Here is a 16,973-nt window from a genome sequence, read left to right as displayed (position 1 = left end):
GGAGGGGTCATGGGGGGACACTGAGCGGTCACGGGGGGGGGCCGCCCACGTGTGTCCCCAGGCCGGGCGGTGGCGAGGGGGGGGGGATAACACGGGTGAGGGATGGGCAGCGCCCCCTCCCCTCCCCCAGCTCCTCTTGGGCCGTTTCAGGCTGTTTTGGGAAGTTTCGCCGTTGCCGGGGCAACGCAACCGCGACGGCCCCAAATATTTGGTTTCTGTGACAACCGGCGGGGGGGGGGGGGGGGGCAGACATGGGTGGGGGACACACGGGTGGGGGGGGGTGGAGCACGGCCCGGACACCTGGGACCCCCATGGGGGAGCATGTCAGGGCTCCGGGGGGTCCTGGGCCCCACCCAAGTCCAGCCAGAGGCTCTGGGGGGTGGGGGGGGCCCCCTCGCGGCTCAGCACCTGGGGGGGGGAGGGGGGTTATGGAGGGATCCCTCCACCCATGGACCCAGGTGTCCGGGACCCCCACCCATGGACCAGGGACCTCCACCCAGGCATCCAGGACCCCACATCCATGGCCCTGGGACCCCCACCCATGGCCCCAGGTGTCTGAGACCCCTCACCCATGGGCCTGGGACCCTGACCCATGAGCCAAGGACCCCCACCCACAGACCCAGGCATCTTGGACCCCCAACCCGTGGCCCTGGGACCCCCACCCAGGGACCAGAGACCCTCACCAATGGCCCTGGGACCCCCACCCATGGACCCAGGCATCCAAGACCCCCCCCACATGGACCAAGGACCCCCACCCATGGACCCAGACATCTGGGACCCCCCACCCACAGACCCCAGCGTGTGGCCCCCCACCTCCCGCAGGGCACGCTCGCGCAGCTCGCCGTGGGTCAGGGGTCTCTCCTCCTCCTCCTCACACACAGCCGGGTCCTCCCTGGGGGGCAGGGTGGGGGGCACCCATGGGGCTGCAGCCAGGAACACACACACCACGCCCCCCACAGCCGGGGGGGGACCACCCAGGGGTCTGGGGGCTCACCTGGGGCTGGGGGGCTGGGGGGGGGTGGGGCGGCCCCCCCAGGGCTGAGCTGCTGCTGTGTCCTCGGCCCCTGCTGGGACCTGTGGGGGGTGAGGTGGGGCAGCAGGGACCCTGCAGCCCCCCAGAACCCCAGGGTCCCAGTGCCCCCCCAGGACCCCCAAATCCCCTCCAGGGCCCCAAATCGCCACCCCAAGACCCCCCTGTTGCCCCCCAGCATCCCCCAAAGCTCCCAAGGCCCCCAGTGTGGCCCCCCAGTTGCCCCCCATGATGACCCCAGGTCCCCAACTGCCCCCCCCTAGGCCCCCAGTTGCCCCTCAAGGCCCCCAGTTGCCCCCCCAACGTCACCAACTGACCCTCCAATTACTCCTCAGGGTCCCAAATCGCCCCTCCCCCCCAACCCCTAGTTGCCCCCCAGTATGCCACTCAGCACCCCCAGTTGCCCCCCAGGGTGACCCCAGACCCCCAGTTACACCCCCAGGCCCCTCAGCTGCCCCCCAGTACGCCACTCAGCACCCCCAGTTGCCCCCCAGGGTGACCCCAGGCCCCCAGTTGCCCCCCAGCCCCCCCATCACCTGGGGGGGGGTGTCCCTGCTCAGCAGCAGCAGCTGGGTAACCCGGTCCTCCAGACGCTGCAGCTGTGCCCGCAGCGGGTCGGGGTCAAGGTCAGGGTCGGGGTCAAGGTCAGGGTTGGGGTCAAGGTCAGAGGCAGGGGTCACTTCCTGCCCCTGGTCCAGCTGGGCCAGCAGCGCCGCCACGCCTGCGGGCAGGATGCCTGGGTGTCATCCCCCCCCAAACCTGCCCCCCCCCAAACCTGGCCCCCCCCCAAAACCTGGGTGCCCCCTGAAATCACAGGGGGGTGTCCCCCCAGTTCCTGAGCCCCCCCCCCCCAACCCCTGGGTGCCCCCCAAACCTGCCCCCTCAACCCGTGGGTGCCCCCTCCAAGCCCTGGGTCCCCCAAAATATTGGGATTCTGCCTCCAAGATATCAGAATCCCCCCAGATATGGGGGTCCCCCCAGGTGTTGGGGCCCCCCCGGGGTGTTGGGACCTCCGTACCATCCTCTAGGACCCCCAGCAGGTTCCTCCCATGCTGGGCCCGATCCTGCAGCTCGCGGGTCTCCTGGGCAGCGGCCGCCTGCGCCTCCTCCAGTGCCGCCAACTCAGGGTCCCCCAGGGCCCCCCCCAGCTCCTCCACCGCCACCACTGCCTGCAGCTGCGGAGGGGGGTCAGGGGGTCCTGGGGGGCTCTGGGGGGGAATTGGGGGGTAGGGGTGTCCCTAGGGGGGTACTGGGGGTCTCTGGGGGAATTACTGGGGTCCCGAGAGTGTTACTAGTGTCCTTGGGGGGATACTGGGGGGGTGCTGGAGTCCCTGGGGGGATACTGGGGGGATACTGGGGTCCCTGGGGGGCTCGTGGTGGTATCAAGGGGATATTGGGGTTCGTGGAGGGTATTGGGGGTCCTGGTAGGGATATTAGGGGTCCCAAGTTGGGTATGAGTGGGCTCTAGGGGGTCCTGGGGTCCCAGAGGGGGTATTGGAGGATCCTGGAGGGCTCTGGGGTGTTATTGGGGTCCTGGGGAGATATTGTGGTCCCTGGAAGGTACTGGGGGTCCAGGGGGGGTCTCGGGGGTTCCTGGGGGGGTTATTGGGGGTCCTCGGGGGCTTGGAGGGGTATCAGGGGGTCCCTGGAGGTCCCAGGGTGGGTATGAGGGGGCTCTAGGAGGTACTGGGGGTCCAGGAGGGTTATCAAGGGGACCCAGGATGGGTCTCGGGGGGGGGGGGGGGGGCAGGGGGTGTCCCAGGGGTCCCACCTGCTCCAGGCGCTGGCGCAGCCGCTGCAGCTGCCGGTGCTGTTCCGCCACCAGCAGGAAGCGGGAGAAGGTCTGCGCCTCCCCTGCACCCCCACACCACTGTGACTCCCAGGACCCCCACAGCCCCCACCCCCGGACCCCCCCCCGCAGCCCCCACACACACCCCAGCCCCCCCCGTAGCACCACCCTCCCACCACCACAAGGACCCACCCCGCAGCCCCCCACCTCCACCCCCCCACCCCCCAGGGACTCCCCCACAGCCCTCTACCCCCACTCCCCCCACCCCCCCAGGATCCCCCTGCAGCCCCCCTTCCCAGGACCCCCTGCAGCCCCCACCCACCAGCCCCCCCCCTCACCGTCTACCCAGGCATCCTCCGCTGGGGTCTCCAGCCCCTCCCCCATCCCATCGGGGGGAAGCTCAGGGGGTTCGGGGGGGGGGCAGGAATCCGGGGGGGGCCGTGCTGAGGGGGTACACTCATCAGCCAGGCCAGGGGGCACCCTGGGGTCTGGGGGGGGCACCCAGGGGTTGGGGGGGGGGGCACCCAGGGGTTGGGTGGGGGGGCGGAAAGCACACCCCGAGGGGTCCGGGGGGATCACCCAGGGATCGGGGGGGGGCACGCAGGGGTCCAGGGCAGTAACCCAAGATGGGGGGCCACCCGGGGAGGGGAGCACCCAGGGACCTGGGGGGGGGGGGTCACCCAGGGGTCACCCAGGTCTGAGGGGGGCACCCAGGGGTCCCAGGGGAGAGGGGGCACCTGGAGGGCTCAGGGGTGTCATCCAGGGACCTCGGGGGGGGCACCCCGGGGTCGGGGGGGGGCACCCAGGGGTCACCCAGGTCTGGGGGAGGGCACCCAGGGGTCCTGAAGAGAGCACCTAGGGGTCTGGAGGGGGGCGGACAGACACCCAGAGGTCCGGGGGGGGCACCCAGGGATCACCCAGGTCCAGGGGGGCACCCAGGGGTTGGGGGGGTCACCGGGTGGTACCTGGGGGGGATGGGGTGTACCTGGGGGGGGCCGGGGTCTCTCCTTGGCCGCCATGAAGAGTCGCAGCCGCCGCTGCTGGGCCCGCAGCCGCCCCCCTGCTGCCCCCTCCCTCCGCACCGCCAGCGCTCGCTGCTGCGCCCCCCCCGGCGCCCCCCCCAGCCCCTTGCACCCCCTGCATCGGTCAGGGGTCAGGGGTCAGAGGTCAGGGGGTACCACCTGCCGGTCAGGGCTGGGGGCACTGCGGGGGCGGGGGGGTCAAGGGGTACCCAGGGGGTTGGGGGGGGCGGCACTCGGGGGTCTGGGGGGAACCCGGGGGGGTCAGGGGGGCCAGGGGGTCCCAAGGGAGGTCCCAGGGCAAGTCAGGGGGGTCAGGTGATCCCAGGGAATCCCAGGGGAATCATGGGGGTCCCAGAGGTCCCAGGGGGGTCAGGGAGTCCCAGGGGAGTCATGAGGGTCCCAGGGGATCCCACAGGATTCCAGGGGGGTCAGGTGGTCCTGGGGGGGTTGGGGGGGGCCTCAGGGGTCCCAGGGGGTGCCAGGGGATCCCAGAGGAATCATGAGGGTCCCAGGGGGGGCAGGGGGAGTTATGAGGGTCCCAGGGGATCCCAGGGGAGTCAGGTGGTCCTGGGGGGTTGGGAGGGCCGCAGGGGTCCCAGGGGTCCCAGCGGGGGTCAGGGGACCACAGGGATCCTTGCCTGTGGCTCCGGGCAGCCGCCATCTGCGCCTGGACCGACTCGATCTCCCGCTGAGTCTCCTCCAGCTCCTGCGGCCAATCAGAGCCCTGCGTCAAACCCGCGTCAGCACGGGATCCCCCTCCCAGCCAATGAGAGCCTTGTGTCACACCCACGTCAGCGTGGGATCCCCCTCCCAGCCAATCAGAGCCCTGTGTCACACCCTCCTCAGCATGGGATCCCCCTCCCGGCCAATCAGATCCCCCCCCATTCCACCGGGGTCACTGTGGGATCCCCCTCCCAGGGGGATGCAGGGGGATCCTGGGGAGTGGCGGGATGCAGGTGTAGGGGTTGTCTGGGGATCCTGGGATCAGGGGATCCTATGTGGGGGATCCTGGTGCAGGGAGATCCCAGCATGGGGGATCCAGGGCACGGGGGGATCCTGGGTGCAGGGGGATCCCGGGTGCAGGGGGATCCCGGGTTCTGAGGGGATCTGGGGTACAGGGGGATCGAGTGGATCCTGGCGCGGGGATTGGGCTCACCCAGGTGCGGAGCCGCAGGAGCTGCTGCAGGTGCCGCCGCTCCCCCCGCAGCCGCTCCAGATCCTGGCGCAGCGCAGAGACCCGGCCCAGGGACCCCCCCAGCGCCGCCCCCGCCTGCGAGGCTGTCAGCGGGGGGGCAGGGGGGCAGGGACCCCCCCAGGGACCCTCCCACCTGACACCCCCCACCTGACATACCCCTGCAGGGACCCTCCCAGCAGGGGCAGGGACCCCAGGGACACCCCCCCCGGCACCCCCCCACCAGAGACACCCCCAGCGCTACCCCCCCCTGCGGGCCCGTCATCGGGGGGAGGGCAGGATCCCCCCCAGGGACCACCCCCCCGGCCCCCTCCCCACCTCAGTGACCCCAGGGACGCCCCCCAAGGACCACCCCCCCCAGGAACCCCCCTCAACCCAGCACCCCCGGCCCCCCAGGGACTCCCAGACCCGGGCACCCCATGGACACCTCCGAGACACACCCCCCCCAGCATGCTCCCCCCCGGGACCCCCCCCCCCAGGACCTGGGATGCCCTGAGGGAAACCCCACCCATGGGACCACCCCCTCACCCGCTGCAACTGATCCTCCAGCGCCAGCAGCCGCTTCGCTGCGTCCCCCATCTGGGGGGGGAGGGGGGAGTCAGGACCCCCCGGGACCCTCCCCACCCGGGGGGCCCACCGGGGGGCTGCCCCGCGGAGCGCTCCCGCCCCACGGAGACCCCACCCCCGGCCCACAGAGACCCATGTCCCATGGAGCGCCCCTGCCCCCCCGCCTCCCCCGCCCCACAGCCCCCCACAGCCTCCCCTCAAGCCCCACATCCCTCCCCCTGCCACCCAGCACCCCTACATCCCCCCCACCCCACAGCCCCTCATATCGCCCCCAGCCCCACATCCCCCCGCCCGGTACCTCTGTGCGCCGCAGGTTCGGGGCTGGCGCGGGTTTGTTGGTAGCAACCGGCGTCAGGGAGGGGGCAGGGGTGGAGGGGGGAGGGGCGAGGGGCGGAGGGGGGAGGGGCGGAGGTGAAGGGGGGCTGCCCTACACTCCCCACAGCACTCCACAAGGGCCCCCTCAGCCCCTCAGTGCCCCCCAACTGCTCCCAGCCCCCCCAGCCCCCTCGCATGCCCCCACCCCCCCGCACCGATCATGTGACCCGGGGTGGGGCTTCTGTCACGTGACGCCGGTCCCATTACCATAGTGATGGAAGGGGCGGGACCATGCCTCGTGGGGGTGGGGGGGGAGCTGTCCATCATGGGAATCAGCCAATCAGAGGCTGGGTGGAGCCCTGGTTTGCAGCCAATCAGGGGTGGGGCGTGGCCCTGGGGTGCTGGATCTCAGCAGATTTGGACCAATCAGGGAAGAGGGGGCAGTTTCCCCCCCCCGGCCCTTCTGCAGCCAATCAGGTGCTGCACTTCACTCCCCCCCCCCTCCAACCTAACCAGCCAATGGGGGCCACCATGGCAGTTGGGCACCTAAGAATCTGACCAATCAGGGGCTCCTAAAGTTCTCAGCCAATCAGGGGCTACAAAAGTTCTGAGTTAATCAGGGTGAAGATCTGGGGGAGGGGGGGTGTTTGTGTGCCCATAGCTCAAGGCAGGAGCCAATGGGATGTGGGATCCAGTGGATGCTGGGCTTAGCCAATCAGCAGCCAGAATTTGGGAGGGGTGGGGGCGGGACCCAGGCGTCCAGGCCCCATAGGGGTGGGGTGGGGTCTGGGTGGGGGAGGGGGGCAGGGGTGGGGCGGGGGAGGGAGGGACCGGAACGACTGGGTCCTGTCCGGGGTGTAACGGATCCAGTGCCCAGCTGCAGGGGCCAGAGGTGGGGGGCTGGGAGGGGGGGTGGAGGGTGGGGGGAATGAGGAGGGGGCTGGGGGGTGGGTCTTCTTATCCCTCCCCCACTCGGTCGCATCCCCCCCCCCCCCAGCTCCCGCCATGAGCTTCCTCCTGTTTGCCGTTACTGCTCTCCACGTCCTCGTCCTCGTCCTCCTCTTCGTCGCCACCCTAGACAAGGTAGGACCCCATAACCTGCCCCATAGCCTGCCCCACAGCAGGGGGGCCGGGCAGCCTGCCCCATATCGTGCCCCACAGCGGGGGGGCCGGGCAGCCTGCCCCATAACCTGCCCCACAGCAGGGGGGCCGGGTGTCTGGGACCCATAGTGTGCCCCCTCCCAGCATCTGGGGCGCTGGGGGGTTGGGTGGTCCGGGCATGTGGGGCACCCTGGTACATGGGCCCCAGGGGTGCAGGCCCCATAGCACACCCCACCCTCCCCACCCCCCCCAGGCATGGTGGGTGCTGCCGGATGAGGAGACAGTGAACCTGTGGTACGACTGCGTCTTGCAGAACAGCACCCGCAGCTGGGTCTGCGCCAGCGTCGCTGACAGCCGTGAGGCGCCGTGGGGCACGGCGGGGTGTGGGGGGCATGGGGGGCACAGGGGGCGTGGGGGGGCACACAAGGCATGGGAGGCACATGGGGCCTGGGGGGCACACGGGGCACATGGGGCATTGGGAGCACACAGAGCATTGGGGGCACGCGGGGTGTGGGGGGCACATGGGGCATGAGGGACACATGGAGCATGGAGGTTACACGGCGTGTGGGGGGCACAGGGGGCATGGGGGGCACACGGGGCATTGGTGGCACACAGGGCATGGGGGGTACCCAGGGCATGAGGGGCACATGGGGCGTGGGGGGCACATGGGGCATGGGGGGCACACGGGGCATGAGGGGCACATGGGGCGTGGGGGGCATCTGGCACCCATGGGTGCCATGGGTGTGGGGTACAGGCACACACAGGTACAGGGGTGCGTGGGGCAGGCGGTGTGGGGCAGGGCGATGTGTGGTGCATGTGCCGCGGGGTGCTGATGGCCGTGCCCCCCAGCGTGGCTGCGGGCGGTGCAGGGGCTGATGGTGGCGGCCCTGCTCCTCTCCAGTGCTGCCTTCGCGCTCTTCGTGTGGCAGCTGCACACGGGGCCCCGCGGGCGCCTCTTCTCCGCCTCGGGGGGCACCCAGCTCCTGGCAGGTCAGTGGGTGCCCCCCATGCCCCCCCCCATCCAATTCCTGCCCCCCCAGGTGCCCCCTCCCAGACACCAGGGTGCCCCTGAACCCCTGGGGGCCCCTCCAAAAAAACTGGGTCCCCTCAGACCCCTGGGTGCCCTGCCCGGGCGCATGGGTGCCCCCCGCAGTCTCTGGGTAACCCCCCAAACTCCTGTGTCCCATGGGTGGGGGGTCTCCAGGGTCCCCCGCCAAACCCCCAGGTCCCCTCCCCAAAACCTTGGGTCCCATGGGTGGAGGGGATCTCCTGAACCCCTGGGTGCCTCCCCCCGGACCCCTATGTCCCATGGGGGGAGTGTCCTTGTTCCCCCCCAGACCCCTGGGTGCCCCCCTGGACCCCTGGGTGCTCCCTTCTGACCCCTGGGTGATCCCCTAGACCCCTGTGCCTCCTCCCCAAAAACTTGGCTCCCATGGGTGGGTGCCCCCTGGGTGGGGTGGAGGTGGTGGGGGAAAGGGGGACATCCAGCTGCCGGGTGCCCCTCCTCCCCCCCCCCCCCCAGCGCCCCCTAACGGCCGGGTGATGCCAGGGCTGGCGGTGCTGGTGGCAGCGGCGCTGTACGCGGCGTGGGGGGGGCGACCCCCCGGGGGCCGCTTCGGCCACTGCTTTGTGCTGGCCTGGCTCTGCGTCCCACTCGCCCTGGCCAGCGGTGTCACCTACATCCACCTGCGCAAGCGGGAGTGACCCCGCCCACTGCCACGCCTGCCGACACACCCGCCGCACCCCCCACCCTGCCACAGCCCCTGCTGCTGCCCTGCTGCCCGCCTCGCCGCACCCAACTGGGGCAACGACACAACTGCTGGTATCACCAATGGTGTCAGTGTGGCCAGTGATGTCATCAGTAGGACCAACGTGGCTGATGGCATCACTGATGGTGTCAACGTAGCCAGTGATGTCATCAACAGGACCAGCGTGGCCAATGGTGTCAGTGTGGCCAGTGACATCATCAACCAGACCAACATGGCCGATGGTGTTGCCAGTGGTGTCAATGTGGCCAATGATGTCATCAACCAGACCAACATGGGCAGTGACATCAGCAGCAGGACCAACATGGCCGATGACATCGCCAATGGTGTCAGCGTGGCCAGTGGTGCCATCAACAGGACCAACATGGCTAATGGTGTCAATGTGGCCAGTGACATCATCAACCAGATCAACGTGGCTGCTGGCATCACCAATGGTGTCAACATGGCCAGTGACATCATCAGCGGAACCAACATGGCCGACAGCATCGCCAGTGACATCACCAACGGCACCAGCATGGCCGATGGCATCGCCACTGACACCACCAAAGCCATGGCCGTGCCTGGCCCCACCCCCACATGATGTCATCACAGCACAGGCATGACGTCACGGGTTGGGTGTGACATCACAGGCTGGGTGTGACAACAGGGGCTGGTCCCCACCCCTGCTGGGAGGAATAAAAGCCGGATGCTTGAGGCACTGTGGGTAATGGTAGGGGGTGTCAGGGCTACCCCAGGGCATTGTGGGTAATGGGGTGCCCCAGGGCATTGTGGGTAGCAGGGCTGCCCCGGGGCACTGTGGGTAGCAGATGCGGAGCCAGGCATAGCTGGGACCCGCTTTATTGCCCCCTGCCACAGCAGGCCAGGGGGCACCGGGCTCAGGGGGGGCCGGGGGGTGCTCCCCCAGGCCGGGGTCCTCCCCCAGGGCCCGCAGGCGCTGGCAGGCCCTGCGGGCAGGGAAGGCCAGGGCCAGGCCGAAGCGGTGCTGCAGCCAGGCCTCCACTTCGGCCTGCAGCCGCGCCTCCACCGGCGACAGCGACGCTGACACCGCCTCCAACGCCGACGCCGACTCCAACTGCATCGATGCCACCGCCACCTTGGCCTTTGCAGCCTCCGCAGCCTCCCCTATGGCCATTGCCGCCACCGGGGCCTGTGCCGGTGCCACAGCCTGTGCTTTGGCCTCCATCACAGCCTGGGCCTGGGGGCCTGAGGGAGGGGGGGGTCTGGGGGGTCCGGGGGGTCCAGCAGCGGCTGTCACCCATTGCACCCAGCACCCCCCAGCTCTGGGGTGGCCCCATGGTTCCCCTATGGCCCCCCACAGCCCCTCCACGGCTCCCCATAGCCCCCCACAGCCCCCTATGCCCCCCCCCATGGCTCCCCATAGCCCATAGAGCCCCCTCCAGTCCCCCATGACTCTCTGTAGACCCCCACAGCCCCTCACAGCACCCTATGGCCCCCCCAGCTCCCCATAGCCCCCTATGGCCCCCCCCCCCAGCCCCCCCCAGCTCCCCATAGCCCCCCACAACACCCCACGGTCCCCTATGCCCCCCCAGCTCCCCACAGACCCTCACAGCCCCCCAGCCCCCTCCCACTCATATTTCCCCTAATACCCCCATGTCCCCCACATCCCCCACGCCCTCTGCCCCCCCGCACCGCGGCAGCGCGGCAAGAAGGTGTGGGCCAGCAGCGCCTCCTTGGTGGCCTCATCCTGCGCCCGCCGGCTGAGCGCTGCCAGCAGCTCCCCGTGCTGCGCCGTGCCCCGCCGGTACCGGCTGCGCGCCAGCTCCAGCGCCGCCACCTCCCGCCGCCGCGCAAACGCCTGCGGGGGCCACGTGATTGTGTGTGATCGTGTGGCCTCGCACACGCATCACATGTGCATCACGCCCCCCAGCGCACCCTTGCACGCCCTTGCACACGCCTCGTGCCCTCAGACACCCTCCCGTGTGCATTGCGTGTGCATTGCGTGCCCCCACACACCCTCACACGTGCCTCACGTGCCCTCATGCACCATCATGTGTGCATCACGTGTGCCTCATGCCTCACGTGCCCTCACATGCCCTTGCACACGCTCACACATGCCTCACATGCCGTCATGCACCATCACATGTGCCTCATGTGTGCCTCACCCCCACAGAAGCCCCCCATCCCCCCCGGGTCCGCCCCCCCCCCATCCCCCCCCCTTCCCCCCCCCGCCCCTGTGTCCCTCCTCTCCCCGCCTTCCCCCCCCCAACCCTTAGGTCCCCCCACCTGTCTTCCTACTTCACCCCCTCACACCTCTTCTCCCCCCACCCCCGTGTCCCTCCCCCCCCCCTTTCCCCCTGCCCCCAACCCCTGGGTCCCCCATAAACCCCAGAGGTCCCCCCCTGCCCACCTTGGCTCCCCGGAAGGCAACAGCGGCCCCCAGCCCCAGCAGGAGCCCAGTGGCCCCCACCTTGAGGTCGGCCATGAGCCCCAGGCCCAGGTTGAGGAAGAGGAAGGTGGCCCAGGCTGCCAGCCCCAGGTGCAGCCGCGCCCGCGTCAGCCCGGGGGTCCGCACGCGCCCCCGTGCCAGTAGCAGCTCCAGCGCGTCTAGTGGCACCGCGCGGAACGATGCCAGCTCCAGCGCCCCGGCACGCGGCCGTGCCACCAGCACCACACGGCGAAAGAACCGCCTGCGGCCGGGGTGGGGTGGGGCAAAGCTGGCACCCCCAGACTCAAATCCAGCACCCCCAGACCCAAATCCGGCACCCCCAGACCCAAATCCAGCACACCCAGAATGCCCAGCCCTGAATCCACAGACCTGGCACCCCCAGCCCCAGCCCTGGCACCCCCAGACCCAAATCCACAGACTTGGCACCCACACACCCAGACATGGCACCCCCAGACCCAAATCCAGCACCCCCAGACCCAAATCCACAGACCCGGCACCCCCAGACCCAAATCCAGCACCCCCAGACCCAAATCCACAGACCCAGACCCAAATCCCCCAGTATGCCCCTCCCCCCCATTATGGGTCCCCCCATTTTGAGCTCCCCCATTATGGGACACCCAGCCCCATGGGCCCCCTATTATGCCCCCCCCCCCAGCCCTCTGGGACCCTAGTTATGGAACCCCCAGCCCCATGCCCGCCCCCCCCTCCCCGACTGGCCTTTGGGGGGGCACGGGGGGGCGGCCATAGCGCCAGCGGCGGGGGGCGGGGGCGGTGTCAGGGAGGGGTCCCACACACTGCCCCAGTGCCCAGAACTGGATCTCCTCGTACTCCTCCAGCTTCACCGACACCTGGAGGGGCGGGAGAGTGTGGGGCTGGGGGGGGGCTAGAGGGCACGGGGCGTCATGGGGGGCTGGGGGGGAGATGGGGAGGCATGGGGGGCTGGGGGACAAGGGGGCATGGTGGGTTGGGGAAGTCTATGGAGTGACTATGGGGGGCTGTGGGGAGTTGCGGGGGCTGTGGTATGGGTGGGCATAGGGGGCCATAGGGGGTTGGGGGGGCTCTCTGGGGGGCTATGGGCAGTTGGGAATGACGACACGCACCCAGCACCCTTTGCTCCCAGGGGTGTAGCACCCACCCGTGGGGTCCAGGGTGGGTTGGGGTGCAGCACCCCTCCTGGACCCTCACTCTGACCCCCATGGAGCCCCCAGCCCCAGCCCCAGCCCAGCCCCCCAACTCCCTCATAGCCCGGCTCCCATCCCTTCATAGCCCCCCCATGGCCCCCCCGGCCCTGTTCCCAGCCCCCCATAGCCCTCCATGGCCCCCCAGCCCCCTGCCCTCACCCACCTGCACCTCGTCCTGTGGATGCTGCACCAGGAGGGCAAAGGCGATGGCGGCCTCGGGCAGGCGCTGGAAGTTGGCCTCCGCCAGCAGTGGGGCCAGCGCAGCCACCACACGCCGCTCCCGCTGGCCCCCCGGGGCGCCCCCCACGCGCCCCACGGCCATCGTGTCCCGGTCGGGATCAATGGGGCCATACAGCGCCTGGGGGGGGACAGGGCTGCTGCCCCATGGCACGCAGGGGCACCCACAGCACCCAGGGGTACCCCATGGCACCCCAACTCTGCCCCACGGCACCCAGCTCTGCCCCACGGCACCCGGGGGTACCCCATGGCACCCCAACTCTGCCCCACAGCACCCCTACCCTGGTTTTGGGGTACCTGGAGGAGCAGGTTGCGGGGACAGGGGGTTGGGGGGCAGTTGGGGGGCAGTGGGAGGGCAGGTTGGGGGTGCAGGGTAGGGGATACCTGCAGGTGCAGGGGGGGGAAGTGGGGGGGCAGGGGGGGCAGAGGGGGTACCTGCAGGTGCAGGTGCAGCCGGTGGTACCGCGGGTGCAGCGCTTGGTCCAGGCGGGCAGTGAAGGCCAGGAAGGCCGCGCGGGCCGGGCCAGAGGGGTGGAACTCCTGGGGTCATGGGGTTATGGGGTCAAGGGTAGTGTGTCCCCCTGTCGCCCCACGACCCCCCCCTTGACCCCATGTGTCCCCCACATCCCCATGTGTCCCCGTGATGCCTGTGTCCCCCCCTGTCCCCCCCACAGCCCCCTGTCTCCCAGGTCCCCTCCATGTCCCCACATCCTCCCAGGGGTCCCCACAGCCCCTTGTGCATCCCCATGGCCCCCTGCGCCCCCACATCCCCCGTGTCCCCATGCGTCCCCCTGCCCCCCCGTCCCCCCATGTCACCGTCAGCAGGACGTGCTGCAGCTGCTCCCGGGACAGGGGGATGAAGCTGTCCCTGAACTGCTGCTCCCACCCCGGTGGCACCTCAGGGTGTCGCCGACCCCGCGCCCGTGTCACTGCCGCCACCAGCGACGCCATCGAGGTGGCCGAGGCCACCGGCGAGGCCACTGGCAAGGCCAGCGCCTCCCGCGTGGCACGCAGCATGCTGTGACACACGCGCCTGGTGGCGATGGGGGGGGTCACCAGGCAGCCGTGTGTCCCCGCCTGTCGCACACGCGTGTGCACACAGCAGGGCCCACAGCGCGGGCAGCAGGCCGTACGGGTGCAGCGGGTGCTGTGGGTGCAGCAGGTGTAGCGGGTGCAATGCAGGCTGCAGTGGGTGCTGTGCAGGGTGCAGCAGATGCAATGGGTGCATTGGGTGCAATGCAGGGTACAGCGGGTGCAATGCAGGCTGCAGTGGGTGCTGTGCAGGGTGCAGCGGGTACAGTGGGTGCAGTGGGTGCAATGCAGGCTGCAGTGGGTGCTGTGCAGGGTGCAGCAGGTGCAATGGGTGCAGTGGGTGCAATGCAGGCTGCAACAGGTGCTGTGCAGGGCACACTGGAGTGCAATGCAGGGTGCACTGTGTGCACTGGGGTGCAACAGGTGCCATGCAGGGTGCACTGGGGCGCAATGCAGGGAGCAGTGGGTGCAACACAAGCTGCAGGGGTGCAGTAGAAGGTGCAGCAGGTGCAACGCGGGGTGCACTGGGTACAATGCGGGGGTAGAGAAATTGCAATGTGGGAGACAACACCAGGGGCTCTGGGTGCATCGGAGTGCAGGCTGTGGTGCACCGTGGGTGCAATGTTGCATGCACCGGGTGCGATGCAGGGTGCAAGGGGGGGGTGCACGCAGTGGGTGCGATGCAGGGTGCATTGGGTGCAATTTCGGGTGCACGGGGTGGAGGGGGTGCTGGGGGGCATGCTGTGGGTACAGGGGAGCGCACTGGGGGTTCGGGGGTGCAATGCAGGGTACAGGCGGGGTGTGCAGTGGGGGTTCGGAGGGTTCAGGGAGGGGGGAGGGGGATTTCAGGGGTGCAATGCAGGGTGCAAGTGGGGGTTCAGGGAGGGGGTGCGGGGGGGTGCAATGCAGGGTGCAGGTGGGGGGTGCGGGTGGAGCTGGGGGGGTTCAGGGGGGGTTTGGGCGGGGGGGGTGGGGGTGTGCGGGGGGTGCGCAGGCTGCCCGGCCCCGCTCCGCTGCCCCTGACCTGCGGCCGCCGCTGACATTGACATTGACGCTGCGCACGCGCGCGCTCAGCCCCGCCCCCCGCGCGCGCCTGCGCCGGACGGGAACGCGCGAGGGGCGGGGAGAGCGCGCGCGCGGGCCCCTCCTTGCCGCAAGGGCGGGAAGCGAAAGGGCGGGAAAGTGGCGCTGAGGGAGCGCGAGTGGCTCCGGCGGTGGGTGGGGACGGGGGGCCTCGGCTGGGGGTCCCCTCAGCCCGGGGGGGCCCCTCAGCGGCCCCTCAGCCCCAGTGGGTCCCCTTATCCCCGGGGGTGTCCCCTCAGCCCCGAGTTCCTGCCATGGGGGTCCTGTCAGCCCCATGGGTCCCCTCAGCCCTGGGGGTCTCTCAGCCTGTCCCTTCAGCCCAGGGTGCCATGGCAGCGGCTCGCCTCCTCCCCTGGGCCGTGGGCTTTCACTGCAGCAGGGGTCCCAGCCCCTGGGGAAGAGTCCCTCTGGTCCCCGTCACCCTCTGGTCCCTGTCACCTGGCCGCCAGCCCAGCACCCTGCCACTGCTCCATGACTGAAGGCAGGAGCCGTCTGCTGGGCTGATGGATGGGCTCGCTGGCCCGTGCTGCCTGTCCCCTGCCACGCTCCCCGCCTGGCCGCTGCTGCCCAGGGCCAGGCAGCACCCGGAGCCAGCCTCATTACCCCCTAAGGAGCTGCGGGGCGCAGAGCCTGCACCCCAACACCACATCGCCTCCACAGCTGCAGCCCAACTGTCACTGGCCCCACAGAGCGCCGGTGGCCGGCACCCGGTGAGCCCCCCAGCAGCTCCGCTATAGGGATCCGGCCCCCTGCCGTGTTTGGGCTGGGGGATTCCCTCATCCCACCAGCACACACCCCCCCCTTGGAGCCCGGCAGTGTCACAGCGCCCCCCCTGGAGCGGAGAAAATGGCGGTTTCTGCCCCAAAATGCTGCCTGTGGGTTGGGGAGAGCAGCAAAAAGTACAGTATGCCTCCTGCCCCATAACCCACAGCCCCACCTGCTAGGCCCCAGCTGTCCCCCAGCCCTACAGTTGCCCCCAGCCCCACCTCCTGCCCCCCAGCTGCCCCCATCCCCACTTCCTGCCCCATACCCCCCGCCCGACATTCCTGCCCCCCTGCTCGGCCCAGGGGGGCGTGATGGCCCCGCCCCACCGGGGGAGGGGCTAAAGGAGGGACCGGGGCGTCCGAGCTGCCGTGCTGGGGAGTGGTTGGGGGGGGGGGGGGGGGGAGGCGAGGCTAACTGGGGGGCTGAGGGGGCGGTTGGGGGTCACTGGGGTGGGGGTGGGGGGACAGGGCTAACTGGGGAGCTGGGAGGTGTTTGAGGGGGGTCTGGGGTAAGTGGGGGGTTCTGGGGTAACCGTGGGGTGCTGGGGGGGGCTCTGGTGTAACGGGGGGACCCTGGGGGCTATTTAAGGGCTGGGGGGGACAGGGGGCCTGCAGTGGGAGGGGGGGGGTGTCTGTCAGGCTCTCGCGACCCGCCCTGAATGTTAATGACGGGGCCTGGGGGGGCGGTCTGTCTGGGTCTGTCTGCCCGGGTGGGACCGGGGGGCGGGGCCGGCGCCGGGGGGCGGGGCCGATGCCGGTGCCGGTGTCCCAGTGACCGGCGGCGGCAGCGGCGGGATGCGGTGGGGAGCGTGAGAGGTGAGCGCCGGGCGGGGACCCCCGACACCCCGACAGACCCCTGGCCCCCCCCGACACCCCAACAGACCTCCCCCAATAGACACCCCCGACACCCCAACAGACCTCTGACACCCCCCCGACACCCCAGCAGGCCCCCCCAATATCCCTTGACACCCCGGCAGACCCCTGACACATTGACAGACTCCCCCAATACCCGCCTGACACCCCGGCAGACCCCTGACACCCCCCTGACACCCTGATAGTCCCCCCAACACCCCCTCACACACCCCTGAGACCCCCATGCCTGCCCCAGCAGATCCCCGACACTGACACCCCAACACTGTGACACCCCCAGCACCCCGACAGACCCTCCCAATGGCCCGACAGACCCCTGACACAACACCCCAACACCTCCCCAATACCCCAGCACCCCCAACACCCTGACACCCTCGGACACAACACCCCCAGACACCCCTCAACACCCTGACACCCCCAACACCCTGACACAACATCCTGATAATCCCAGCACCTTGACAACCCTCAACATGCCCTGACATGCCCTGACACCCCCTGACACCCCCCAACACCCCAATGCAACACCCTGCCACCCCCCACCACACCCCCCAACCCCTTGAGACTCTGCAACACCCCCTTGACACACCCCCTGACACACTGACATCCCCCCAACAACA

At 70.1% G+C, this 16,973-nt stretch overlaps 3 protein-coding genes across 3 annotated transcripts; 1 reads left to right on the top strand and 2 right to left on the bottom strand.

The window, feature by feature from the left end:
* Positions 1 to 289: 289 nt before the first annotated feature.
* LOC119148423 (catenin delta-2-like) lies at positions 290 to 6,006 on the bottom strand. Its single transcript, XM_037388558.1, has 11 exons — positions 5,899 to 6,006; positions 5,562 to 5,612; positions 4,998 to 5,111; positions 3,805 to 4,547; positions 3,158 to 3,262; positions 2,802 to 2,884; positions 2,049 to 2,205; positions 1,567 to 1,751; positions 995 to 1,074; positions 814 to 892; positions 290 to 408 (listed from the first exon to the last, which is right to left on the bottom strand). The coding sequence occupies exons 4-11, from the start codon at positions 3,836 to 3,838 to the stop codon at positions 325 to 327; spliced, it is 807 nt and encodes a 268-aa protein (XP_037244455.1). The 5' UTR covers positions 3,839 to 4,547; positions 4,998 to 5,111; positions 5,562 to 5,612; positions 5,899 to 6,006; the 3' UTR covers positions 290 to 324.
* Positions 6,007 to 6,730: 724 nt separating this feature from the next.
* Positions 6,731 to 9,477, top strand: LOC119148417. The gene is made up of 5 exons (XM_037388550.1): positions 6,731 to 6,807; positions 6,913 to 6,998; positions 7,270 to 7,372; positions 7,886 to 8,006; positions 8,777 to 9,477. The coding sequence occupies exons 2-5, from the start codon at positions 6,921 to 6,923 to the stop codon at positions 9,360 to 9,362; spliced, it is 888 nt and encodes a 295-aa protein (XP_037244447.1). The 5' UTR covers positions 6,731 to 6,807; positions 6,913 to 6,920; the 3' UTR covers positions 9,363 to 9,477.
* Positions 9,387 to 14,718, bottom strand: TMEM143 (transmembrane protein 143). Its single transcript, XM_037388256.1, has 8 exons — positions 14,664 to 14,718; positions 13,424 to 13,640; positions 13,043 to 13,147; positions 12,534 to 12,728; positions 11,907 to 12,037; positions 11,151 to 11,430; positions 10,433 to 10,598; positions 9,387 to 9,985 (listed from the first exon to the last, which is right to left on the bottom strand). The coding sequence occupies exons 2-8, from the start codon at positions 13,622 to 13,624 to the stop codon at positions 9,387 to 9,389; spliced, it is 1,677 nt and encodes a 558-aa protein (XP_037244153.1). The 5' UTR covers positions 13,625 to 13,640; positions 14,664 to 14,718.
* Positions 14,719 to 16,973: the final 2,255 nt, after the last annotated feature.

Source organism: Falco rusticolus, chromosome 5 (assembly GCF_015220075.1).
Source record: "Falco rusticolus isolate bFalRus1 chromosome 5, bFalRus1.pri, whole genome shotgun sequence".
NCBI lineage: Eukaryota > Metazoa > Chordata > Aves > Falconiformes > Falconidae > Falco > Falco rusticolus.
The sequence above is the reverse complement of the archived record's forward strand: the minus strand, read 5'-3'. Positions and strand labels throughout refer to the sequence as shown.

Coding starts and splice junctions, on each gene's coding strand:
- LOC119148423 (XM_037388558.1), bottom strand. CDS start 3,838: ATGGCGGCCAAGGAGAGACCCCGGCCCCCCCCAG. Junction 1,075..1,566: donor GCAGGGACACCCCCCCCCAG/GTGATGGGGGGG, acceptor CACCCCCCACAG/GTCCCAGCAGGGGCCGAGGA. Junction 409..813: donor GCGAGCGTGCCCTGCGGGAG/GTGGGGGGCCAC, acceptor TCCCCCCCCCAG/GTGCTGAGCCGCGAGGGGGC.
- LOC119148417 (XM_037388550.1), top strand. CDS start 6,921: ATGAGCTTCCTCCTGTTTGCCGTTACTGCTCTCCACGTCCTCGTCCTC. Junction 6,999..7,269: donor TCGTCGCCACCCTAGACAAG/GTAGGACCCCAT, acceptor CACCCCCCCCAG/GCATGGTGGGTGCTGCCGGA. Junction 7,373..7,885: donor CGCCAGCGTCGCTGACAGCC/GTGAGGCGCCGT, acceptor CGGGCGGTGCAG/GGGCTGATGGTGGCGGCCCT.
- TMEM143 (XM_037388256.1), bottom strand. CDS start 13,624: ATGCTGCGTGCCACGCGGGAGGCGCTGGCCTTGCCAGTGGCCTCGCCG. Junction 12,729..13,042: donor GGCTGCACCTGCACCTGCAG/GTACCCCCTCTG, acceptor GTCCCCCCCCAG/GCGCTGTATGGCCCCATTGA. Junction 10,599..11,150: donor TTGCCTTCCGGGGAGCCAAG/GTGGGCAGGGGG, acceptor TGGCCCCCGCAG/GCGTTTGCGCGGCGGCGGGA.